At 42.4% G+C, this 26629-nt stretch overlaps 1 protein-coding gene across 4 annotated transcripts in view; it reads left to right on the top strand.

The window, feature by feature from the left end:
* STOX2 (storkhead box 2) overlaps positions 1-26629 on the top strand; it is a 224385-nt gene that overhangs the window by 177887 nt on the left and 19869 nt on the right. For 2 of the 4 annotated variants that reach the window (XM_034959471.3, XM_003823457.5), the window contains exon 2: positions 24546-24698. In XM_034959471.3, the coding sequence (XP_034815362.1) occupies positions 24546-24698 (153 nt within the window). Of the gene's footprint in view, positions 1-11530; positions 11812-11917; positions 12038-13209; positions 13377-24545; positions 24699-26629 lie in introns of those variants that run through there. The other 2 variants (XM_034959475.3, XM_034959476.3) reach the window with 2 other exon arrangements.

Genomic DNA, 26629 nt, shown 5'->3' on the forward strand with positions numbered 1-26629 from the left:
ATGGTGAAAGACCTAATACCCTCCCTTTAAGACTGGAAACAGGGCAAGGATGTTCACGTTTACCATTCCTGTTGAACATGATACTGGAGTTTCTATCCGTTGGAATAAGGTAAGAAAAAGAAATGAAAGGCTTACAAGCTGTAATAAAACTGCCTGTTTGCAAACAACTTGATTGACCATATAGATAATCCCAAGAAATTTACAGAAAAAGTTCCTAGAATGGCATTGCCAGTTAGAGGCAAGATTGTATAGCCAGTCTGGAAAATAGTTCAGTAGTTTCTTAAAATTTATTTTTATTTTTATAGATTTAGGGATGTCAGTGTAGTTGTATTAAATGGATATATCGTGTAGTGGTAAAGTCTGGGCTTTTAGTGTAACTGTCACCCAAACAGTGTACATTGTACCCAATAGGCAATATAATAGGTAGTATAATAGGTAGTATTTGATCCCTCACTTCCCTTCTACCCTCCTACTCTGAAAGACTCCTTTCAGAGTCTTTAATGTCTGTTATTCCACCCTGCAATAACTTTTTGAGACTGGCTTCTTTCACTGAGCCTAATGTTAAAATGTATCCACGGGATTAGAAGTGTGTAAGGCACAACATGAAGGAGTTCTTTGGGGTGATAGAGCAATTCCATATCTGATTCTGCTCCCACTTATAACTGTACTATAAATACAGTTTTTGACTTTCCGAGTAATTTCACTTAGGATAATGGCCTCCAGTTCCATCCATGTTGCTGCTTTTGCATGCAAAAGCATGATTTAATTCTTTTTTATGGCTGAGTAGCATTCCATTTCGTGTGTGTGTGTGTGTGTATCACATTTTTAGTCCAGTTATCTGTTAATGAACACTTAGGTTGGTTCCATATCTTTCCTCTTGTGAGTAGTGCTGCAATAAACATACAAGTGCAGGTGTCTTTTTGGTAAAATAATTTCTTTTCCTTTGGGTAGACACCCAGTAGTGGGATTGCTGGATCAAAGGTAGTTCTATATTTAGTTTTCTGAGAAATCGCCATACTATTTTCCATAGAGGTTGTACTAATTTACATTCCCACAGACAGTGTATAAGCATTTCCTTTTCTCCACATCCTCACAACATCTGTTGATCAGTGATGTTTTTCATATGTTTGTTGGCCTCTTGCCTGTTTTTTTGAAAAATTTCTGTTCACATCCTTTGTCCACTTTTTAATGGGGTTACTTGTTTCTTTCTTGTTGAGTTATTTGAGTTCCTTGTAGATTCTGGCTATTAACCCTCCATTGGATGCATAGTTTGCAAATATTTTCTCCCATTGTGTAGGATGTCTGTTTACCCTGTTGATTATTTCTTTTGCTGTGCAAACGCTATTTAGTTTAGTTAGGTCCCATTTGTCTTTTTTTGTTTTTGTTGCATTTCCTTTTGAGGACTTAGTCATAAATTCTTTGCTTTGACCAATCTCCAGAAGAGTTTTTCCTAGATTTTCTTCTAGGATTTTAATAGTTTCGGGTCTTATATTTAAATATTTAATCCATCTTGATTTAATTTTTGTATATGGAGTGAGATAGGAGTCCAGTTCTATTCTTCTACATATTGGCTTTCCAATTTTTCCAGCAGCATTGATTGAATAGGGTGTCCTTTCCCCGTGTTGTATATTTTTGTCAACGTTGTCAAAGATTAGTTGGTTGTAGTTATGTGGCTTTATTTCTTGGTTCTCTATTCTGTTCCACTGATTTATGTATGTATTTTGGTACTAGTACCATACTATTTTGGTTACTATAGCCTTGTAGTATCATTTGAAGTCAGGTGATGTGATGCCTCCAGAAACTAACAAAGAGTCTGAATAGCCAAAGCAATCCTACTTCAGTAGTTTCTGATGAAGTTAAATATATCCTTACCATATGATCCAGCAATCCCATTCCTAGTACTTGCAACAGCATGGATACATTTTAACATTAGGCTCAGTGGAAGAAGCCAGTCTCAAAAAGTTACATGCTATATGATTCCATTTATATGACACTCTAGAAATGGCAAAATGATAAGGAAAAATAACATACCAGTGGTTTTGTGTAAGGCACAACAGGAAGGAGTTCTTTGGGGTGATAGAGCAATTCCATATCTGATTCTATCCCGAGTGATGGCAAGGAGGCAAATCTACACATGTGTTAAAACTTACAGAATCTGTACATCAAAAGAGGCCTCAATTTTGTATATGTTAATTTTCAAAATTATGTTAAAAATATGAGTTTTCTTGGCAAAAGTGAATGGTACCCGATTTTATTATTCTGTTCTCACATTGCTATAAAGAAATACCTGAGACTGGGTGATTTATAAAGAAAAGAGATTTAATTGGCTTGTGACTCTGCAGGCTGTAGAGGAAGCATGGCAGGATCTGGTTCTGGTGAGACCTCAGGGAACTTACAGTCATGGCAGAAGGCAAAGAGGGAGCCAGCATTGTTGGATGGCCAGAGCAGGAGAAACAAAAAGGTCGGGGGGCGGGCTAGGTGCTACACACTGTTAAACAACCAGATCTCAGAATAACTCACTCACTCACTGTCACAAGAACGGTACCGAGGAGATGGTGTTAACTCATTCATGAGAACTCCGCCCCTATACTCCAGTCACCTCCCACCAGGCCCCACCTCCAACACTGGGAATTCATTACAATTTGACATGAGATTTGTGCAGGGACACTGATCCAAACCATATCACTGATATTCTTGTGATTGCCTGTTGATTAACCAGATCAGTACTGTCCAGTATAATTTTCTGAGATGATGAAAATGTTCTGTATCTGCTCTGTCCAGCATTGTAAATACTAGCTACATGTAGCTATTGAGCACTTGAAATAATATTTTATTATTATTTTAAATGTTATTAGGAACTAACAATATTAGTTCCTAATTTTCAGTTAATTTAAATTAAATAAAATTAAATATTAGTTCCTCAGAAAGTTCCATACAACACTATGACATAAACTTTTTCTGCCCTAAGTTCTTCTAATCAATGTCCTAAGAAGACAAGGAAGGAAAAGATGAAAGTAAAAGGAGAAAAACTGAGAGCTTATGATTTTTTAGTTAAAAATCCAGATTCTAAATATATTGTTAGGTCTTATATTTCAGGTCTTATGTTAGTTCCTCGGGAACTAATATTTTAGGCCCGGTCATGCCGAGTTCACCTTTGTGATGAGAATGTTTGGCCAGTATTATTCCTGAGGAACTAATATTTTAATTTTATTTAATTTAGATTAACTTATAATTAAATAGCCACACATGCCTAGTAGCTACTCTATTTGACAGCACAAATATAGATAATTGTATAATCACTGTGATCTTAGAAAACAAATTATGTTATTTTTATTCATTCAGAGAGATAAAAGAAATTATGACTAGTTTTTACTTTTTTACATCAGGATTTTATGACATTTTCTAGCTTTATAAACAAAAATGCATGATCCAACTTCCATGAGGTGATATAGGGAGGTGATACTGAGGATGAGGCTAATGTACATTAAAGATGTTAGCAGGAGAGTAGAAGTTCATGGCTGTGATACGAAAGGTATAGAGGAGAGCAAAGCCCAAATAATGTTTACTTTTAAGCCAGCGAATATTGGATTGTTTTTGCGTGCTGAAAATAACTATACTTTCACCAGGCAAACACAACAGTCCGGATACTGTTGTCATTCTTGTCAGTAGGGATAGAGGTGGACATTAGGAGTCTGTCCCCGGATACGGAGGTGTCGGGAAAGCAGCCCTTGGAAGGTCCCTGCAAACCTCCCTGAACTGGGTGTTCCATTGTGGTGTGCCCCTTCCAACTGGTTCAACTGGGGACTGTGAGAAGTACAAATTCAGCCTGGTCATGCTGAGTTCAGCTTTGTGATGAGAATGTTTGGCCAGTATTTCTTTACTTTACACTCCGTCTGGACTTAGTTTGGAGCGGATTTTTTTTCCCTCTTATTCATAGTTTTTTTTTTTTTAGAAGTATTGTGATACTTTCTTTTCATGTATGTTTACTTTTCATTCCTCAGTTAATTGGAAGCACCTTGAGGTCAGAGGTTGATTCTATTGCTATGTCTGCTTTGTAAAAATATGACAGTCTTTGCAACCTTCATATTTTTTTCCCAATTCCATCTTGCAGAGAAGGAATGCAACCCACAGAGAGGATAACTTAATTCTAATTAAATAAGCCAGGGACAAAGTAACTCAGTTTCTCAGCTCTTTGACCTTATAACTAATTCCAGCTAAAAGAGCTCTAGGACTCAATAGCAGTATATGTTTAAAGCAACAGAAATACTGATGATAGTTTTGAAAACTAATTGGGAAATACCATTTTTAGGGCTTATTTTTAGATGTAGTTGTTGTTTCTCAAATTGGGGGCATATTTGTCCCAAGGGACTGGGGCCATACACTGGCAGGTTTATACAACCTCAAGATGAATGTGGATGGTCTCCCTAAAGGGTCAGTTCACTTGTAAATTTGGGAAAGTAATATTGAATGGTGTTCATTGTAAACAAAGTTTTAAACTTTTGTTATTAGGGCAATCAGGGTTCTATTACAGAGTGGAATGCGTAGACTGTATGAATTTCAGGGCGTCTTCACAGTAGAATCTAATTGTTTTTCCTCTGCATATTGGGGGCTTCTGTGGGCCTCCATCATTATTCTCTGCAGTTTAAATACTAGATACGAGATAGAAACGTCTGAGATACACTCAGGCATGTTTTAACCCAGTCGGTTGGAAATAAATAGTCTGTAAATCCAAATGCTGTGTAATAAAATTGTAATGGAGAAGGGCAACACTTCGTTTTTCTGTGCTGTCTCATCGTTTTCTTATTGTTTAATGTTAAAACAACAAATTTAGGATCTGGCTTTTTAACTGAAAAATCATAAGCTCCTCAGTTTTTCCTCATTTTATTTTCATCTTTTCCTTACGTGTCTTCTTTAGATATTGATTAGAATAACTTAGGGCAGAAAAATAGTTTATACCACAATGTGGTATAGAAAAAATTAGATATCTGCATACTTCATTTGTAATTTTTTATCCAAAGTGCACCTGCGGCTGGGCGCAGTGGCTGACGTCTGTAATCCCAGCACTTTGGGAGGCCGAAGCAGGGGAATCACTCGAACCCAGGAGGTAGAGAGGGTGCAGTGAGCCAAGATTGCACCCCAGCCTGGGCAACAGAGTGAGACTCTGTCTCAAACAAAACAAAACAACAAAACACAAAGTGCATCTGGAAAAGCCTTACAGTTGACTTTTCTTTCGATATGTTTTACAAGGTGTTGTGGAGTAATGGAGGGACACCTGCACTGAGAAGCAGGGGACCTGAGTGCTAGTTCTGGTTTTGCTAGTAAATCTTTGCAACCTGGGCAAGTCACCTTCCCACTTTGGGCTCTAGGATTATATACGATTAAGTGACGATGTACTAGATGTTTTTCTGTGTCTCCTCCAGCTCTTACCTGCACTTATTCAGTATTCCCAATCCTATGAGAATTGACTTTTGAGAATTTAAGTAACAGAATAGCCATGTTCTTCACTTCATGTTCATAGTGTTGCTCTCTAATACTTGTAAGAACACCAAGTGTATTTTTTAAAAGTATTTCGTTTCCTTACATATACAGTGCAAGGAAATCTTACCCAATTTAACTGAAATGGTTTCTTCCACCACTTAGTCAATCCTGGGCTATAAAGGCCCTAAAAATGTAGGAACTTTCTGTTTTCCAAACTGCTTTTGTTGAGTTTTTAATTTGTGTCTTTTTTTAAATCAATTTTATGCAACTAAGAAAGTATAATCTGTTATTGGTGCCCAGGGTTTTTGTTTAGAGAATTTCTCCTCTTCCCTTTATTTCTCAGTTTGTGCTAATATTCTACCCTGGGCACTACTCCAAATGTCAGGCTACTGCTATAGCACAGATAGTCTTTTCGATAGATTCTGGGGAGGTAGTGTTAGGTGCGTTGTGAAACTCATGCATTTCTGATAGCATTGCAGTATTTCATGTTGGAAATGTTGGATAGTACTTTTGTGAAACAGAAAAGTTATCTCACGTCTCTCTGCTTCTCTCTGTTCCCTGGTTAAGCACTCTTTACATTTTGTTCACTCTCTCACAGTAGGCTTTTACCTTGCCTCAGTAATTATCTTTTCCTTTGGATGCATCCTATACCCTGTTGCCTGCATAACCTAAACATTCAGCATGAGGAACATCTCCCCTGTAGAAACCTTTAATGCCATTCTCCAGGTATTTAATGTTATCTTTACCCCAGCCTGACTGACTCTTTGGCCTTGTTGCTGCCAATCTCCTTCATAGATCGCTCCAACCCAGCCATGCTGAATCTACCACCAGCCATTCTCCAAAACATCTTAGACTGTCTAACCACATCGTCTCTGTTCATACTGCCTTGCTGCCTGGAAAGACACTCTCATCTTTCCTCTCCCCACCCCTTTACTCGCCCATCCTGTGTGGCCGCCTCAGTGCCTCTTCCTTCCTGAAGCACCTCTCAGTTCCCTCCATGCTTCCTTGATGGCGCTTTTCTCATATCAGAAATAACCATCTTTCTTTGCTCTCCTGGTCGTCTTTCCCTTGAATGACATAGATGCTGATGTTGAACAATGAATATAGGAGCGGTACTCATTCATCGTTACTGTGACCTCAGCCACATGCTAGGATCTCACGTGCTGTGTTTTATAAGTGTGTTTTGACTCGAAAGGAGGTTTAGTGGAATATTGTCACAGACTAGGATTGTTTTCTTCCCGACTGGTGCAGTCTTGAAAAGGGAAGAGAATCTTGACACCGCAGACTCCTGAGTTGTGATAGGAGGCCAAGAAGTCCCTGGGGGAAGCCGCGTCTGACCATATTGTCAACATCCCTTCCCTCCTGGGAGCTGCCATGAGCTTATATATGTTTTTGGAGAATGGAGGTGTCAGCCTTCTTTGGGAGGAGACTTACTAAGGGCCGTCTAGCAAATGCCGAGTGAAATTCATTGCAAATATAAAGTGGGCCATTTTCCTATCCATTAAAGACTGTTCTTTAAAATTTTTTTAATTGATTAATTTTTAGAGACAGGATCTTGCTCTCTTTCCCAGGCTGAAGTGCAGTGGTGCAATCATAGCTCACTGCAGCCTTGAACTCCTGCCCTCAAGTGATCTTCCTGCCTCCCAAAGTGCTGGGATTACAGGCATGAGCCACCGTGCGCCACGTTCTGAATCTGACCTTGGGCCACCCCTCTTGCCTCCTCTTCCTCTACTTCCCAGTAATGAACCCTCAGCCCCAGGCAGGCCTGCCTGCCTTATGATCCCCACCTCCCTCCCATCCACAGCTCCACGCCTTGTCCATGCTTCCTCCCTGCAGGTCAGTCCTCTCCTTCCTTCAGCATAGATTTGGGGTCTGCTGTTGGCTAGCCACTTTCAGGGATATACCTGTAAACACAAAACATGCAAAAAGCATCCCTGCTCATGGAGCTTATGTTATGACATATGGGCTGTGCTTTCTCTTTTCTTTCACCTGTCCAGATTCTAGAACAAGTTGGCCTTTCCGTGGAAGCCATTGCTGACTGTTTCGACCCCGGTTCTTTTCTTCAAAATTCTTGGGGGCACTGGTTACCTGTTCCTCCCCTTTGAAATACACTGCCTTGTATTTTTGCACTTTTTATATGTGAGTATCTTACCTCCTCAAGTACATTTGAAGCTTCTTGAGGGCAGACACCATGTCATTTGTCCATGAGAGAGTGTGCACCAAGGTTTGTATACTCCATATGTACACAACCTTAAAGATTAAAATTTAAATTCCCGAACTGACCATAGGACTTTGCAGTTAGGCACCTGATAAATATTTTTAATTGATTTAATGGTATTTATTGCTCTCTGCTTTTTCAAGGGGAGCAGCTCTAAGAGCATGCGAGACCATTAGCCATCAAGCGTTTATTAAGATCCTCCCCGTGTCCCTACGTGACGCTGCTATTTAATCTGCCGCCGAGGACGGGGGCGAGTGCCAAGCACAGCCTCTGCCCACACTTCATCAACTGAGCAAATCACCTCTGCGGTCCTCTGTGTGATGTTCGTAAAGCTTTACTGTAACACCGAAGCTGTTATCCAAAGATGCAAGAGGCACCGGGCCAGGAGGAGGACTGCTAATGATGGCTGCATGTGATTCTTGAGCTCATCTTGCCATCAGACACCGAGATGTAAAGCATCAGCAGACCTTTCTTGTCTTTGTTTCTCAGTGGAGGCCAATGGTGTCCATTATGAAACCCACCGTACTCTCGGTAGGGCAGCAAGATGAGCTTGTGGTGGTTTTGCCTGACCGTGTATATTCTTTTCCATGGTCCTTCAATAAAAGTCTACTCAGGGGCAGTCGTTAGGGGTCATAGACCCCAGCAGAAGCAACTTCTACGGGAGACCCCACTTGTGACCTTGACCTCATTGGTCCATGTGCCAAGTAAGCAGATTGTGTTCAATCTAAATTTAAAAATTGACATATAGGTTTTGACATTTTTTTGTTTACAGTGGCTTTTTTATTTTAATAATCAAGAGGTAACACGTGTTGTTGAAAGAACAGACTTTCAACAGCAATGGTTGTTGAAGATGATGTAGGAAGTCTGTAGAACAGCATACATAAACGTGTAAAAGGTAAAATTGACTTTCAGTGGCTGAAAGAACAGACTTGAGAGCCAGCTGCCTTGGGTTGAAATCCCATCTCTGCCGTTTACCAGCTCTGTGAGCTTCAGGAAGAGAGTTCCCCTCTTTAAGTGGGGCTCACACCAGTACTTAACTTCCAGAGTCGTTGTGAAGATGATGTGAGTTTCTAAGTACAGACATACTAGGCCCATATATAGATGAAAACATGCATGCTTGGATATTAGAAATTATGACTACATTTTTATTTCTACATTCTCATCCCTTTTCTTCGAGTATTTGGATTTTTTTTCTTTCTCCACATATTTAACCTTTCATAGATCGTAGAAGAAACTTGTGTCTTTAACTGTCAGGAGGTGGTACAGTGAGCCAGGGCTTCCCAGAAGGCTCTTACACTGCCAGGACTACAGATATGTCTATTTAGATATGAGTTTGTAATACATTTGTTGTATGCTTCCATCACTGCATTCTTAAGGTGCGTGTTCTTATGAGGCACCCTGTCTGACCTTACAGTGATCAGACCACGCCCGACAGGAATGGGCTGGATTACATGGGTTTGGGTGGATTTATAACCAACAACACAGCCAGACTTAAAGAGGTTTGATGAAAGGCGAGTGTCTTTGTTTGGAGGCGCTGGTGCTGGGCCCTAGGCTCAGTCTGTGGCATGCATGAGAAGCTAGTGGCTTATCAACGAGGAGAGAAAATCATACCCTAGAAGGGAAAATCAAGACCATATTTGGTTAAGTATGTGGAGAAAGAAAAAAAAAAACAAATATTTGAAGAAAAGGGATGAGAATGTATAAATAAAAATGTAGTCATAATTTCTAATATCCAAACATGTATGTTTTCATCTGTATATGGCCTATTAGGTCCTTATATGCTTCTGATCAAGCATACAAGGTAAAATTGATGAGGCTGTTAAAAAGTGCATCAGTAGCAGTTGGTGTGGAACACATTCTCAAGGGGGTCACAGGGTGACAGATAGTCCAGGACAGGGAGGAGACAGTGCCACGGGGAGGACTCAGCAGGAGGATGCCACGTCGTCAGAGGGAAATGGATACACCAGACCAGAGCAAAGGGGGGACCCCAGGAGGGCAGAGGATGTGAAAAGCGTTAGGTGGTTGAGGGCATGGAAGACGTTTTATTTAATAACATTCAAAGCAAGCATCTCAATGGATCAGTAGATGAATATATAGTCTGCATGCCTGCTGAGTGTCCCAGACTCTAGGCAGCTAGAGAAGAGCTGATCTGGGCACAGGGACCTGGTTAGTGTTTGTAGCTATCGGATGGGTGATGGCGCAGAAGAGGGTTATACGTTTTGTAGCCTCCCGAGGACAGAATGGATGTCACTGTGCAGGGGTGACAAGAGACGCTGATTTGAACTCAACTCACAGGGGGGCCTTTGCCAGAGCCTGAGCTCTGCTGGGGGAGGTTCTGGAGGACAGGCTGAATCACCGGAGTCAGGAGAGGATAGGACGCTTTCAGGATTTTAGCCGGGAGACCCACGTGGGGACCCTGTAACTCTGAGTTTTGGGGGCGCCTTATGAAGAGCTTCAGTGCATTTCCCATCTTTGCTGGCACCCCACATTTTGTGCCCCTGATAGCTGAGCTGCTGGGTTCATGAGGATGTGGGAGAATTTGCTGCACAGTCGTCTGCCACCCACCCCTATGGGTTTCTGAGAATGAGATAATTTTTCGGTTATCTGGATCCTGAGCGGAGGCAGCGAGCGGTGCCTGTTTTGGCGTTATTGGATTTGGGAGAGTTTGGCAGTACCACTGCCGTGAGATTCGTTTCCTTGGCCTCTCTGACTCCATTTTTCTCGGGTTTTATGTGGCTGCTCTACTCCTTCCATTGTGTCCTCTCTCTCAGCTGCCGCCCCCGTCTTCCTCCTGAGATGTTTACGTGTTGCTTCTTGCACTCTAAATAAAGACTAATGTTTTCTCTGCTGGCATAAATTCCTCTGGGTGTGTGTGTGTCGGTGTGTAAATGCATGTCCACAGGTGTACACGTGAGTGATTCAGCCTGGGGTTCACAATGAGCGTGGCACCCGTAGTGCAATGAAAAGGACATTTTTATGCAGATACGTGATTCATTTTCACCTTGCTGATCTTAGCCGTAGACATTTTTCAGAAAAAGCGGAGGAACCAGCCACCCCCCAAATCCCACGAATCCCACTTCTCGGTGCGATTGGAGTTGTGTTGTTGTACGCGCAGGAGAGGCTCCTGCTGAGAGCGAGTTCCTGACATAGTGACCTCATTCCCAACGCCGCCCTCCTCGCAGCGGCAGAAGCCGCACTGGCTGGTGCTGGGTGAGCTCCACCGCTGCCCGGGCTGCGAGCCTGACGCTGTGTGTCGGGAATGACGAGACCCAGGCTTGCAAGGACTTGCACGGCAACTGGAATTTATGACAAATAGCTCACTGCAGCTAAACTTTGATACGGTGTGCAGTAGAACCGCCTGTTACACACAGGAGGGAGATGCGTCCTTCGTCACCATGCAAAGCCAGCCTTAACACAAAATAGGAAAATGTGGCAGGTCTCTAATTACGGACTGGTGAGTATATGACGCCAGATCAATTTTAATGTGTGTGTTCTCTCTTCAAGCATCTGGAGGTATGTGCCCTTTTTACCTTTTTCATGATTAAAAAAATATGAGTTGGTGCTAATGCATGGGAGGGGACCTGGGCCCCTTGGAGAGGAGAATGTGCCCCTCGCCACCCCGCGCCTGGGGTACATTCTGACCTCGCGTCTCCGCACTGCACAGACAAAGGAGCCTGCACAGACAAACAGAGGCTGTAGCTTTTCTTGGAGCGATGACTCATTTCAGTTCACAAAGGATTCTGGGCAGGGCAGTGAGAAGTCAGGTTGGCTGATCCGTCCCTGTGACTTCACTTTGCAGAGAACAAGCAGAAGAGGAGTGACACTGCAGATTCCGAGGCACTGCAGTGGGATGTTGGCTCAGCAAGTGGCTGTGATGTACGGGATAGGCATGGAACAGGATTCCAGCTGTTCCATGCAAATAGGATAAAAGAATGGTAAAGAGGATTCCTTTTTTTTTCCCTCCTCAAAACGTTACCAGCAAAGTACATTCACAGAGCCTTTTTAAGGTGCCTTTTGCCAGCTTTTGAACTGAACTTGTACCAGTATCTCAAGCCCTGAATTGTAAGAAGAGCTGAGAGTTCTGGAACTCATTTTTAAAAAGTAGATCTACGAAGGTAAAGTACCAGATTCCTCTTGTGTTCCACGGGCCCTCAGTAGCCAATCTGAAATGCTCATTTAGGATACTATGACTTGAAAGTTTACTCTTTCTTCTTATTCCAGATTCTAGGACGTCCGTTTCTGTTACTGGCTCCTTCTTGTGCTTGGATGCAGCCCCCTAGCATGCACCAGGCTTTAGCGTCAGTGCTACCTGGGGGATGGAGCCAGTCCAGAAAGGGCCAGGTAGGTTTCCCCTGCTTTTATTTCAACAGTTGTTGTGTGCAAAGGAATATGGTGAAATGTCAGCGCCACCTGTGAAGAGGGTGCACTGTCCTCTGAGAAGGCTTGCTGTTCCGCTCCTCCCGCAGCCTCAATCTTAGACAGTCCAGGTCCTCCCACTGTGGGCTGCCCACCACACACGACCTCACCAGCCCAGGTCATCCCAGAGCTGCTCACGGGGACCGAGAAGTCCACAGCAGCAGGATTTGCCAATAGGAAATAATCAGACTGCCCCAGACTTCCCTCAGCTGTATATCTATCTCGCTCGCGGCTCTGAGGGAGGCATTCAGTAAATAGTATTTGACATTTTTTCCGGGTTTTTTTTTTTGGTTTGGTTTGGTTTGGTTTCTTGAGGCAGAGTTTTGCTCTTGTTGCCCAGGCTGGAGTGCAATGGTGCGATCTCAGCTCACTGCAACCTCCGCTTCCCGGGTTCAAGCGATTCTTCTGCCTCAGCCTCTTGAGTAGCTGGGATTACAGGCACGTGCCACCACGCCTGGCTAATTTTGTATTTTTAGTAGGGACAGGGTTTCTCCACATTGGTTAGGCTGGTCTTGAACTCCTGACCTCTGTTGACCTGCCTGCCTTGGCCTCCCAAAGGGCTGGGATTACAGGCGTGAGCCACTGTGCCCGGCCTCGACATTTTTTCTTACCAATTAATATATAGTGCCTGAATTTTTGTGTCCTGTTTGGCCTGTTAACCTACATGCAATGCACTAAAATCCAAGAAAGCCTGATTTATGTGCCCAGGGACCGTTTCCAAGACTAACATCATATTGAGGCTGCTGTTAACTGCTAAGGAAGTAAGCATATTTCATCATAGTCTGCTTTAGGATTCAGATTATGACAGAGCTGTTTTCTTACAACATCCATGGGCTTTTCACACAAAAGCTTTTTAAGAAAACATGACAACGAAATGGTAAATTTTGGTCTTCAAAAGTACATTACGTGCCTCATTTCCGAAGTGAGACTTGGCACATCTGAAAGCATGGCTTTACCCCCTCATCACATGGATGGTTTCAGCACTGTTACAGATATTTCTGAGAGTGTTGAATCCCGTATGTAATAGGTAAGAATTTTTAGAACATGTTTAAGGGCAGATGTTCAAGACCCCTTGAACATCTTCTTTCTCTTCGCAGTCACATCCATCTCATAGCTCACCCTCTCACAGAAGAAAAGAGAGCATGTTTCCTTTCTCCACTGTCAGAGGTCTCTTCTTTCTGCATAGCAGTTTGCATCTTCAGAGCAACGTTGAGGATGCTGAGTCAGGTTTAAAGGACGTTTGGTCAGAAATAACACAAGCATGGTATGTTGCAAATACAGTTCCCTCATGTCCTCACACCCATCAATTCTACCTATCCTTAAGGACCTATTCCAAATCTCTCTCCCCTGGGAAGTTCTCCCTAATCACCCCAACAGGAGGTCATTTCTAAATCCTTGAAACTCCCATTATAGAGTTAAGTTTCTATTCATTCATGCGTTTTCTTGCTATAGCTCTTCTAAGGGTGTTTTGAACAGCAATGTGTATATTTCATGATGGTTTATATTTTCACACATGTGTATCTTGTATTCCCACCTAAATTGTAATCTCATTGAAGGCAGAGATCAAGATTTATGCTTTTTTCTGCTGTCTACATCTCCTAGCACTTCCCTACACATGGAACCCTTTCAATAAATAGTTGAATAGGAAGAGGGGCAGTTTAAAAAGCAGGATTTTTTTTTTTTTTTTTTTTTTTTTTTTTGGTCATAGAGAGTTAGAATGATCTGGTTTTGCTAATTTTAAGAATCTTCACAGGGTATATTCAGGCTAAGGTGGACCTCAGGAGTCATACACGCCACTCTAGAAGTTGTCATGGTTCTTACCCTGAGACAGTGTCACAGCCAGGAAAGCTGCCATACCCTGCTTGTAAAGGACTGTGGCCGTAAAGGACAAATGAGCATGTGGACATTGATCACGGTTTACTTGAATTATATTGGACAAGCCATCCTTAAGTTATGAGGAGTATGCTGAGTTCCGGGAAGTTTAGGTGAAAGTCACTTTTTTGACTCCTACAGGACATTTTCCTTAGAAGAAAGAGCCAGAATGGTTACTAATAATTCAGGTCATATCAGAAATTATTTAACTCGTGGTGTCACTGATTTTTAATACTAAGAGTACTTATTTAAGTCCTGAGTTTCCTTTCCCTTTCTTAGGTAATGGATTGGCCCAACCTAAGTTTTGAAATAGGTCAACATCCTTTGATATCCTTGTAATTCTCTATCCACACTATTTCCCATCTCCTAGTGCCTTTTTCTCTCCAAAGTCCCTAGTGTAATGCATGTTTGCACTCCCAGCCTGGTGATGCATCCCAAATGCTATGTGTTCTATATACCTGATTAAAGTAATCTTATTAAACTACTTCATACTAGTATAAGGAAGACCTCTGCACTCTTAGCCTTCCCAAAGATATTTTAGTTTTTTAAAAAGGCTTATTTTTAGGAACAAACAGATTTTCCATTGGTAGAAATTCAAACACTGTAAATGAGTAAATTGGATAAATCTAGATGGGCTTGAGGAAGAATTTTTTTTTTTTTTTTTTTTGACGGAGTCTTTCCTTGTTTCCCAGGCTGGAGTGCAATGGCATGGTCTTGGCTCACTGCAACCTCCGCCTCCTGGGTTCAAGTGATTCTCCCGCCTCAGCCACCCGAGTAGCTGGGATTACAGGCATCTGCCACCACGCCTGGCTAATTTTTTGTGTTTTTAGTAGTGATGGGGTTTCTCCATGTTGGCCAGGCTGGTCTTGAACTCCTGACCTGATCCACCCACCTCGGCCTCCCAAAGTGCTGGGATTACAAGCATGAGCCACCGCACCCGGCCAGGGAAGATATTTTTAATACTAGCTACTATTTATTAAACATGTATTAGGTCTCAGGGACAGGGTAAGCACTCAACATCCATTATCTCATTTAATCCCCTCAGTGAGTCTACAAGGTAAACATCATTATGTATACTTTACAAAAGAAGAAATTGAAACTCAAAAAATTAAATAATTTGCCCCAAATCACACAACCAGTGAGGAGCAGAACTGGGCTCTGAACCTAAAGTTTTGACTACAAAGCCCATGGCTTTTACCACCATCTTGTAATGCTGAATTGAAGAGAGAAAAGTTACTTAATTGTACAGCGACTTAGACGTTTCCTCTGTGTATCTGATCTGATCCCCTATCCTTTCTTTCATGCCTCTGAATTCTGACATAGTCCTTTCATAATGACCTCCATGGCAGTTGGAAGGGGTAGAAGGGTGTTCGGTTTTAGGGGGGTTGGTTGGTAGCAGTCAATCGGTACAATTTTGTTGTAATTTGGGAACTGTCAACCTGTCCATATTTGTAGTTTATTTAATTAGGCCTTCCTGTCCTATTACAATTGTATTTTACAGAAATCAGTCCCACTACAGTTGTCATCCCTAAACTGATGAAGCAGAGAATACAAAGGCTGAGAAATAGCTCTGGTGATTCCAACTTAAAAAGAGGGAAAGTGAATGTGTGACCTAGAGTTGTTAGATGATTTATTAAGCTGAAGTTGGGAAATATCATCAGTGGAAACTGGAGCATCTAATGTCTAGTGTTAGGCCAGGTTATGCTGCAGAATGAACATGAAGGAGAAGTACAGGGTGGCTTAAAATGGGAATTTATATTCTTTCTTATGTGATGCACTTAAGGAAAAGGAAGACATCATGTTCCTCAGGTGCTCTTGTTGGTCAGGTGCTTTACAGAATTTCAGGACATCTGGGAGATCTTACTAATTGTTATCATCTAGGACTGGTATTTCGTCATAACTTTATCCTTGTTGGTAAGTGGCTTTAACTTCATTCTGGTTGAAGGACTGGAGCACAAGTGGCAGCTGGTGTTGGAAAACATCTTGTAAGGTAGCAGGGCCTTGCCTCTTGTTTATGTACGTAGGACCTTTTGATTCTACAAGCATTTGAGGACCTGCCGTGTAAAAGCATTCGGCTAGGTTTTATTCCATGTGCCTAACACACACCACCCTGGACGTAGCTGATGGGTTATAGTGTGGAGCCTTAGCAAAGGCGTTAATTACGAAATTAACCTGATTGGTCCCAGGGCTCATATTCCATCCTACCTTTTCTGCTATGCATCTATTGCAAATAGCTAAATGGTCCAACAGAAGTGTTAGTTGTTCCTATCAGAGACGTCAGGAATCACCTCTGGCGGTGGGGAAGGTGGCTCTTGGCCAGGGCGCTCTCACCCACCCCTGCCCACGAGGATGGCCCCTTTCTGCCCGATGCTCTACCCTTTCTGCCTTCTCTGTCTCTACGTATTCTGTGATAAGCTTTTACCTGTAGTCAAATCTCAGTAACAAGAGCAATAGCTAATGTGACTAACGAAAGGTTGCGGACTGGGAGGATCATGAGCTTCTTCTGTAGACCAATGAGCCAATTAATTCGTTACTTCACATAGTGGCATTAGACAGACTGGTCAGCACAAAGGCCTGGGTGATGTGGGGGATGTTAACTCATTCTTTTGGGTGCCCTTGGCCACCGTGGTTACTCTCGTTTAACTTTATTCCCATTAGAGGTTTCTTAGTAAGTAAGAGCTAATGGACACCAGTATTTCAGTATGATTAATGAGTGTCTTCTGTTTACGCTCTCTTTTGCTTAAAATGATTTACTCAAATAATAGCTTAGGAATTGGACCTGCTTTAAGATACCCATGAAGTGTTGAAGTAAAGCATTAGGAAACATTTTTAAAGTTGTTATAGAATCTCTAAATATTCTAAAATTCCTTTTTTATGCTGTTTCCTTCAGTTGACTTTTGCCATCGGGCTCAGCCTTCAACTTTTGAAATCGGTGGCATTTGAAACAAACCTACAGTAAACTAGTAAAAGTGCCTTTTCATTGCCAGTTTTCTTCTGAATGTCACATACAAACATTCGAAAAGTCAAGAATAGTCATCTGGTTCAAAGGAAAGCTGCTTAAAACACAGGAGCATGTGAGGTAATGGGAGCCGTCTGCTCTGCCCCCACCAGATGGGTGCTGTGGTCTTCAAGAGAGCGCATAGGAAAGAAGTATGTGGGTTTTTTTTTAGAACAGCTTTTTTAAAAATATTGTAGTAGGCCTTCTGTTAAAAGAGCCAAACAGCATTAATACATAAAATTGGGGTTAATAAATTGAATTAAATTGTAAAACAGAAGATTTGTCTGAGGCGCTGCATCCGAGAAGTTGTCACTTAACTGTAACCCCAGAAAGCGGGTGATTTGGTGATTTCCCCAAGCCCAAGGGCATTTAAGATAAAACTTGGCGAAAGAATCGTTTTCTGAAGAGTGTGTTGAGAGGAATAGAGTTGTGTTGTCCCCATGCCCATAGTGCATTTTATAGACATGTTTGACTATTTTTATGAGGAATCACGGTATCCACTACTTGTGGTAATTTTATGGCATCCGTGATTTTAACTTGCGTGTTAATTTTGGCGGTGCAGAGAACAAAAGGGGCACACATTAGTCCTGAGGAACAAAGCTGAGCAAGACTTTGAATTTAGAAAGAGAAAATGATGAAGCCTTTATTGTAAGGAAAGAAAAAATTATTAGCCAGTATATGGAGCCATTTCTTTGAAAATTAAAGCCCAACTTTTTCAGATCAGATGAGTGTTAAAATAGTGTCCCCAGCATGATGGAAGCAGAGCTAGACACCAGTGCCATATGATGCTTTTATGCCAGAATTCTGCTGCATTCATATAGGATCACAGGATTTAGGAGCCTGAAGGAATCTTTGAAATCATTTCATCCAAACTCTCATTTTACAGATGAGGAAACAGGCGCAGAGTGGATAATTGTATTTTGTTTTAAGAGACTGGGTACTTATCAAAATATCTCTTGAATGCTTTTTTTATATTGGGAATTTCTCAATTATAAACTAGTACAGTTTCAGAACCACATTCGTAAGTGGGTTGTTTTGGTACAAGAATTTCATTACTGTCAAAGATAACTCTTCAACCCAGAGAATAGATTACATTAACACTTGCAGTGAAAAACAGTACCTTAAAAGGAAAACAGGATAATTCATATGGAATGTTGGTGCTTGAAAAAAAATTATTTAAAGAAAGCTAAGATAGAGGATGGAGGCTGGTACTTTCCAGGCTGTTTACTGTGATGCAGTTTGCCTGGGGAAATTCTGGCTTTCCTTTTCTTACACAGTTGTATGAGGATGGGTGCTTTAAGATGAAATGACATAGTTTTATGTTGGCTTTTGTAGCAGGTATCTTTTGGAAAGCTACGGATGTCACCCAGGAAGGAGCAGGTGTAAGCTGTTGTGAAAGTCATATCCCAGGAGCGGTGCTGGTCTCCTGCGTGTGCACAGGCTGAGAAGTTCCTGGAACCTCAATTAATGACTGCAAAAAGTGAAAATGCCACTTATAAAGGACAGGGCTTTATTTTAGTCCTTTTTTTTTTTTTTTTTTTTTGCACAAATAGAACCGAGATAAGAACAGTTTTGGAACTTGAGTACTTAAAGGTATTTGATGTAAAATAGGCATTCAGATATTTCTTGAAAGGATGAATTATGTGAGAGAGAGTTTTTTTAAAAATAACTCCAACTAAAGTAATGGGCCAAAAGTTGGAAGGGGAAAATAGATAGAGGGATTTAAATAGTGAAAATGGATGCGCTTGATAAAGCTATTTCCTGAGGTAGAGGTGACTAGCTGTAGACAATCCAAGAGCAGGTTGGCGTCTGCAGGACATCTGCCTGTTGTCCATTGTGCGAGCGATTTTAGGAGTCACCAGCTCTTTCTCCAGAGTTGCACAAGAGTGATTTTCTCATACAAGCATATCATGTGATTTGTCTGTATGAAAACATGGGCAGTGCCTCGTCACCGTCAAGAATAAGATCTAAGCCTTCTTGTCAACCAGGATCTGGCCCCTTTTTTCTCTGTATCTCACCACCAGCCTGCCCCAGGGGAGCCTGAACCTGCCGCAGCTCCCCAGGCTCAGCTCCCCAGGCTGCCTGGGCTCAGCATGCTGCACCCCCGTGCTGGCTGGGCTGTTCCGCCTCTCCTGGAGGGGGTCCATCTTCCATGCCCCTCATCATCCACCCGGCTACTCTTTCTCTTCATGCCAGTCAGCTGACAATGACCTCACATGAAAGCAGTGTCCACATTTTCACTCATGCATTTTAAATGTTAAATACTCTTAAAACAGAAGTTTACTTACAATTGTAATATTTTCATGTCTTTTCACATTTTAAGCTCGCTTAAAAATCTATGGAATGCTTCCTCTGTCCAAGGCACTGAGTTTGGTTTTATCTGAAATAGCCTAGATTTGACAAAAGTCCTCTGAGGACTGTACTTAAATGGATGTTTGTAAGAAAATAAAGCTGAACTAAAATCTATCTACTCCTCTTTTAGAACAATAGGACAGAATTATAGCAGTTTAGAAAGAATTTTTTAGCTGACAAAGTGCCAATGTGCTTTAAGATGAGTTGTCGTTATGAATGTGTTCTGAACTAATTCTGACGATGGAAAAATCCATCCTATAAATTATAGACAAGTAAATTATAATCCACATTTCATGCAAAATATGGTAGTTTCTGTAGATAATGTAGATTATCGTGACCAACAATATTTTACCAGTACTTACATTCTCTTTTTTTCTTCTTTGAATAAATAAATGTGGTCCAGTAGTTGGAAGAATTTTCTAGTAGCATATCTTAAAAATGACTAGTTGGCTCGTTAAGCAGGTTTATATAAGATCCACAGAAGATTATGGTAAACTTGAATAATGTTTATGTTGTGTTGAGAGATACCTGTGATTCCTTTAATACAGATCTTAAATGCATGTTCTAAACTTCACTTAATATATAATTATTCTTTTAAAAAATTTACTCATTTTTATTAATTTTTAATTTCTTATTGCTATATAATAGTTGTATTATAAAGTTATTTTTCTATAGTAACTGCTGTGTTTGGAGGCCTATTTCTCATGCAGTTAATTGGGGGAGTCTTAGAAATTGCATGGGTAAACTTATTTGTTCTCTTTTTGTTTGCTATTATTTAGCAAAAATATTAATAAAATTACAGTCTTTTAAGATGACTAAGAAATTCCTTAGATTATCATGTTAAAAATGGATATTCATTCATTCAACAAATATTTGTTGGGTAAGCACTGCGTCATTCTAGGTGCTGGGAATGTGGCATTCACGTTGCCTTCTGTCATGGAGCTTACATTCAAGTGGGTGAGACAGACAGTAAACCAGTGAACCAAACACACATGCACACATGCAGGGAGAGAAGACAGTAAACTCGGCTGTGATGGAATGGCAGTAGACCAGATAGTCAGGTTAGGACTTTCTGATGAGGTGCCATTTGAATTGAGACCTAAAGCATGAAAAGCCAGTCTTGAAAGGTCGACCCAAGGAGCATCCCAGGCCAAGGGCACAAAAAATACAAAGGCCCTGAGTTGAGGAAATGCCTGACATGTTCAAAGAACAGAGGAGGTCGTGAGTGGCAAGTAAGGATGGAGGTGGGAGTGGTCCTAGCATAGGGTGGACAGGCTCAGGCCACGTGGGCCCTTGTAGGCCTACCAAGGAGTTCAGCTTCTCTTCTAAGTGCAGTAGGCAGTCCCTGGAGGATTTTATGCAGGGAAGTGGTGTGTTTTTTGTTTTCCTAAGAGGACCTTGGCTGCTCTGTGGAGAGGGGAGTGTTGGAGGCAGGAGGGAAGGCTGAACATCATCAAGTTGTTATGAAGGACCAGGTGAGAGATGATGGCAGTTTAAGGGAGCTCCAGGGATAGAATCCAGGGGACAGACCAGGAAGCATTTGGGTGTAGACAGGATTGCTGATGGGATTGGGGATGGGAAAGGAGTTGAAAGTAATATATCTTAGTGCAGCACAAAAATGAGATGAGGTGGAGACAATTACTTAGAACATCCAAATTCCATTTTGTTCTACATTCTGAGTTAAAAGTTATTGCCCATATTCATTATTATAGTGAAACTGAGCTTTTCCAAAGTAAATGCCATTCAGACACACTTAAAGCATGCTGCCTCTTGGAGTTGGCTGCAATGAATGAAAAGAAATTAACTGAGAATATGGCAGTGAAACCAAACAAATTGTTTCAGCTAAACCCATAAGGACAAGCATGACCTAAACCAAAGCAGTTAATTTTGCTAATAGTCATTTCTTTTTTACAGAGAGTTCGAGTTTCCTCTTATGACCTATACGAAAATCTGGAAATAGTCCAGCCTGCATTTTGGGGATCATATTTAGTATTTTTGTGTCTTTCATCTTCTGAGATGTTCTTAGTTATGTAATAGGCACACATTGGAAGGTATTAACCTCTCAAGTGATACCCAAGTCCAGAGGTTCTGGAACGTGCATTGATCCTGTCCCTCTTTGCCAGCTGATCCCATCTTCCTTTTCATCTGACTTTAAAAAAATCATCCCAGGTGACTTTCAGGTCCATATGGCTAACTTAGCACCTCTGTAAGAAAGCCGGCCTCAGTGCCTCTGTCCTATCCAGTGGAGGTGGAGTGAGAGAGAAGGAACTACAGGGCGGTGTCTCAGACTGTCTGTGCCTGAGCTGTAGGGCCTGCTGTACGGAGGGCAGAGTCAAACAGGTGAACTTCCCAACTCCCACCTCTGCTGTAGCTTGCATCAGCACTCAGCCAATCTTTACACATTTCTTATGTGTTTATTGATTTAGAGACAGGGTCTCGCTCTGTTGCCCAGGCTGGAGTGCAGTGGCGCAGTCTCAGCTCACCGTAGCCTTGACCTCCCAGGCTCAAGCGATCTTCCCAGCTCAGCCTCCCAAGCAGCTGAGACCACAGGCGTGTGCCACCATGCCTGGCTAATTTTTGTATTTTTTGTAGAGATGGGGTCTCATCATGTTGCCCAGGCTGGTCTCAAACTCCTGGGCTAAAACAACCTGCCTGCCTTGACCTCTAGAAGTGTTGGGATTACAGGTGTGAGCCACCATACCCAACCCACATTAGGTTTTAGAGTAAGACTTCATTTGCGCTGGGCATGGTGGCTCACACCTGTAATCCCAGCACTTTAAGAGGTGGCCAGACTGTAGTCCTAGCTATTTGGAAGGCTGAGGTAGGAGGATCTCTTGAGTTCAAGGTTGCAGTAAGCTATCATTGTGCCATTTCACTCCAGCCTGAGCCACAGAGCCAGACCCTGTCTCAAAAAAGCAAACAAACAAAAAAACAAAAACAAATGAACAAACAAAAAAACCCAGCTTTTTTTGTAGGAAAAAAAAGGATATGACAAATCTTTTCTTTAAGATTTAAATACATTGTTCTAGGCCGTTGGAAACTCACCCACTGAGGTGGTCCCAGCCCACGTCATTCTATCATTCTGTCATTTTTGAGTTACCAATATGAACTGAGCTTCACCAGCCAATGAATGAAACTCACATCCCCCAAAATGGCCCCAAGTTCACACTCGGTCTCGCCTGCTACTGCCCCACAAAATATTACAAGAATTTTTCTGAGTGTGTCTCTTTATGATGCCTATGACCCATAGGCCCCAGAAATTTGTGGCTTCTAAGCTAGGTCAGTTCCTGGCTTCTGCTGATTTTTCTCCCTTCCTCCTTTTCTGGATGTGGGTACTCCTGTCTCCCTCTGGCCACTGGGACAACGTCTTATCCTCCTCATATCCATCTTGCAGAGAGTGGAGCTACAGTAGAGCTGATGGGAGCCCCATGTGGTCCAGGGAAAGGGGGGCGTTGAACTGAGCTGGGTTTGGGAAGGGGGTGAGGCCTGAGCCTTGGGCACTGGAGTCCTGCTGCTTCGTCCGAGGCACCTGTTGGACTCTCCCCATACGTGCTGATCTTTGTCCCAGGCCCTGCTGCCTGATTTCATCGAGCAAACCATTTCTCTTCTAGCCCATCAAAGCAGCAAGTTTTTCCCCATAGGGACTCTGCACTCCTCCTGCAAACTAGGAACTGTGGCTGGGCATGGCTTTAAGTGCCTGACAGTGAGGAGGTTGGTCCACCTCAGAGCAGCCAGACACCTTGTCGGGGAGGGTGTTGCTTAATGCCACAGGCCGACCTGAGTCTCGGTTTTGGTCAACCATGGTAGCTTATTACAAGCATGCTTCAGAAACAAAAAAGGCTAGATTATGTAAGTACATTTAGGAAATCAGATTAGAAACTTAACAGACCCTGTGAGCCCTTCTGTGTTCTACTGTGTTGATAGTTTCCATCCTCCTTGTGTAGGACATCTTTTCAAATGCAACCTTGGAGAACCCCAGGTATAAAACAGGTGGCACCCAGGTGTCAGGAGCGAACTTTCCTGCCCTCCCAGCCTCTGCTTCTACTGGGGGCACCTCCATCCCAGAAATATTCCAAGAAATTCTAGGGATCCTTGGAGCATCACTTGAAAATCACTGACTGCACTGTGGTATAAAGACTTGAGAAATGAAGACAGATATTTGCATTGTAGGTTGACATCTCAAGAGTCACCGTCCATCACCCCTCCGATGCAGGGTCTTCAGCCTCTCCTGCCTCCACTGGCCCTTTTAGTGTGCAGGAGGCCACATTGTCTGAGGGAATTGTAATCTGCCTTCTCCCACTCCTCCCAGCCATCATCCCCACGGCCACCACAGTCATCTTTCTGAAATCCACACCTGCCTTCAGCCTTCCATGGCTCACCACCCCTCATAGAATGCAGAGCTTGGACACTCAGCTCTTTGTTCATGGTCGTCCCTACCTACCTGTCCCCCTTCGCTTCTGTGCCCCAGAAAACATCTGCTTATAGGTCCCAGCCCCACAGGGACACACCTACTCTTGAACACTGGGTTCAGATTACACTTCCTTGGTGGAACCTTGGAAATTCCTGCTTCTGAGCCCCACCCTCGCCTCCCAGAGGTGTTATCCTTCCTCGACTCTCAGCACCCAGGTGTTGTTCTGTTCTCTTGTGCGCCTGCCACGCAACATTGCGAACTTCGATCTACTTGTCTGTCTTCTCCACTTAAATAGAAACTGAGGGCAGAGATGTTTGGGGAGAGGCGCGCCCTCTGTCTCTGCAGCTCCCGTTCCCCCAGCAGACACGTAAACGCGTTCAATGTTTGAATGAATGAATCATCAAGTTACACCAATGCAATTTGTCGGGATATGAATGGCAGTTATTAAATAAATCAGCTCCAAGTTAATAAGAACGGAAATAAAAGCCTGTTGTTGCAAGACTTTCAGTACTAGGACTATTTAAATGAGATCTCGGATGTTAAAGGGAAGTTTTATTTGTTGAGGCAGTAGGAGCTTCCACTGCGTGTGGAAGTCTTTCCACCTGAGTGGAATTGGCTGTGGCTTCTGTGTTCAGAGTGGAATTGGCAAGCAGCTGCTATGTTTGGAGCTGACTGTGTTCGTCAGACCAGGGCCAGATGGACGCGTGAAGGCGGGAGGGGTGTGGACGCGTGAAGGTGTGTGTCTGACAGATGACCGGGTCTTTTAATGAACCACTCACTTGAAAATTGTCTTTCTGCAGGTGATGTATCACCCATCAGTATGTCTCCCATCAGTCAGTCTCAGTTTATTCCACTCGGGGAGATCCTCTGCTTGGCCATCTCAGCAATGAACTCGGCAAGAAAGCCTGTCACCCAAGAAGCACTGATGGAGCACCTGACCACGTGCTTCCCAGGTAACGAGGCGGGAACGTAGCGCTTTCCAGGTGGCGGTGTGCTGTGGTCACTCTAGGACTCACATGGACTGTTCTTCCCATGTTTAAAGAGAATAGGAAAACATTCTTCCCCAAAACTGACCCGAAGCTTTCCTTACTTCTGTAATTAAAAATTCAGGCACCTGCATGACATCAAAAAAATAACTGCTTCAGCTGTAATACTTTTTAAATTGGTGCCGAGAGGAAGAAATTAATTCAGAATCCATGAAGAATCTGGCAAGAATGACCAGGACTCCAGTCAGTCTTTGCAAACTAATCTTTAAATACATGAACGTGAGGGTTCAACGGCTGAAAACTTTAGTCCTAGGGAGTTAAACTACAGAAAGGGTCATGTCAAAAATTAACATATCTTACATATTTGTGTCATGGCTTGATGAGTTTTAAGAAAATAATATTGATAAATTAGGATTTCATTTTTAAAAATAAAATATTTACTTTTCTCTTAAATGTTATAAAAAGGAGGCAACAGCCCAGCTGCTGTGTGAGAGGCATTTGACGCTTTCAGTGCTGGAAGGCATTAGGAAGGGTGACAAGCTGCAGAATGCAGGACCCTCTTTCAAGAGAGCCAGTGTATTGTCACCCCACCCCCAAATGGAGATCCTGCCAGAGTTGCCAATCTCATGTTTCAAGAGAATCTGGAAATTTGGTCTTATGTGAAATCTCTACATTTCCTTAAATATTGACAATTGTGTGTGTGTATATGTTTTAATGTCTGTGTGCCAGCAACATGCAAGTCAAATGAAATACATTATTGGGCTACCAGTTTGCCAACTTGGTGTGGACTCAGCCTGTTTCTAGGTTGAAATAGAGATTATATTAAAAGGGAACGTTTGCTATATTTTTCATTCAACTTAGAAGAGATCTGAGTAAATATAAGCTGTTAATTGTATCAGTTAGCTTTTGCTACAAAAATGCTGGGTAACAAACAACTACAGAACATCAAAGGCCTACGGCAACAAGCGTTGATTTCATTCATGCCTCTGTGGGTTCCCCAGGAGTCAGCTGAGCCAGTTGGGGCCCAGCAGGGTAGTTCTGCTCCATCTGTACCCATCCGATTTAGAAAACGGGGCAAATGGAGATCTCCTTCACTTGCGGGATGGCAGAGGCACCAGAGCACAAGCCCATGGCACGAAGGCTCTTCAAGCTTTGTTCATGCCAGCCCATTAACACTGCAGTGACCAACACAAACCTGCTAAACTCAAAGTCAAGGTGTGGGGAAGTGCACCCCACACATGGGAAGAGAACGGGAGGACTAACTCTAAGCTAAGGAGAGATCTTATCTACCGTATTGGTCTCCCTGCTTCTCCTTTTGTCCCCGAGAAACGTTTTCTCCCTCTCCTTGTGATATTTCCTCCTTTTTCAATATTCTAATTAATGTGTTTTGATAATATGTATATGGTTCAAAATCTCTAACATGAACCCACCCTTGCAACATACAAATTATTTTAAGATTTCTAGCATTTTATTATCTCTGAATATTCTTCACTGTCTGATTGCCTATCTCTTTTTGTTAAGTCCTAGGCAAACGCCTTTCCTTTTAGTAGTGAGAGAAACAGAATCCCAGGTGAGAGCCACCTAAGTGGGGACAGATAGTGTTGGCAAACACGATGGTCTTGGAGGAAGGACCTGCTTTCTGTCCTATGAGTGCGTAGCCACTTCTGACATTGAACAACCCAGCAGCTTTTTAAATCCTTTTATTTTTATATAGCTTCATGAGACATCACACGGCTTTTCTGAAATTGGTTACGTACCACCCATTTTTGGGCTCTAAAATAAAGAATGGAAAGAACATAGAGCCAGTGTGTAATAGTAAAATGCTCCTCACTGCCAAGCAGCTGATAACAATATCACTAACTTGGAATGCTTTGTGGATTAATCCATAGGTCATTTGT

Source organism: Pan paniscus, chromosome 3, assembly GCF_029289425.2.
Source record: "Pan paniscus chromosome 3, NHGRI_mPanPan1-v2.0_pri, whole genome shotgun sequence".
NCBI lineage: Eukaryota > Metazoa > Chordata > Mammalia > Primates > Hominidae > Pan > Pan paniscus.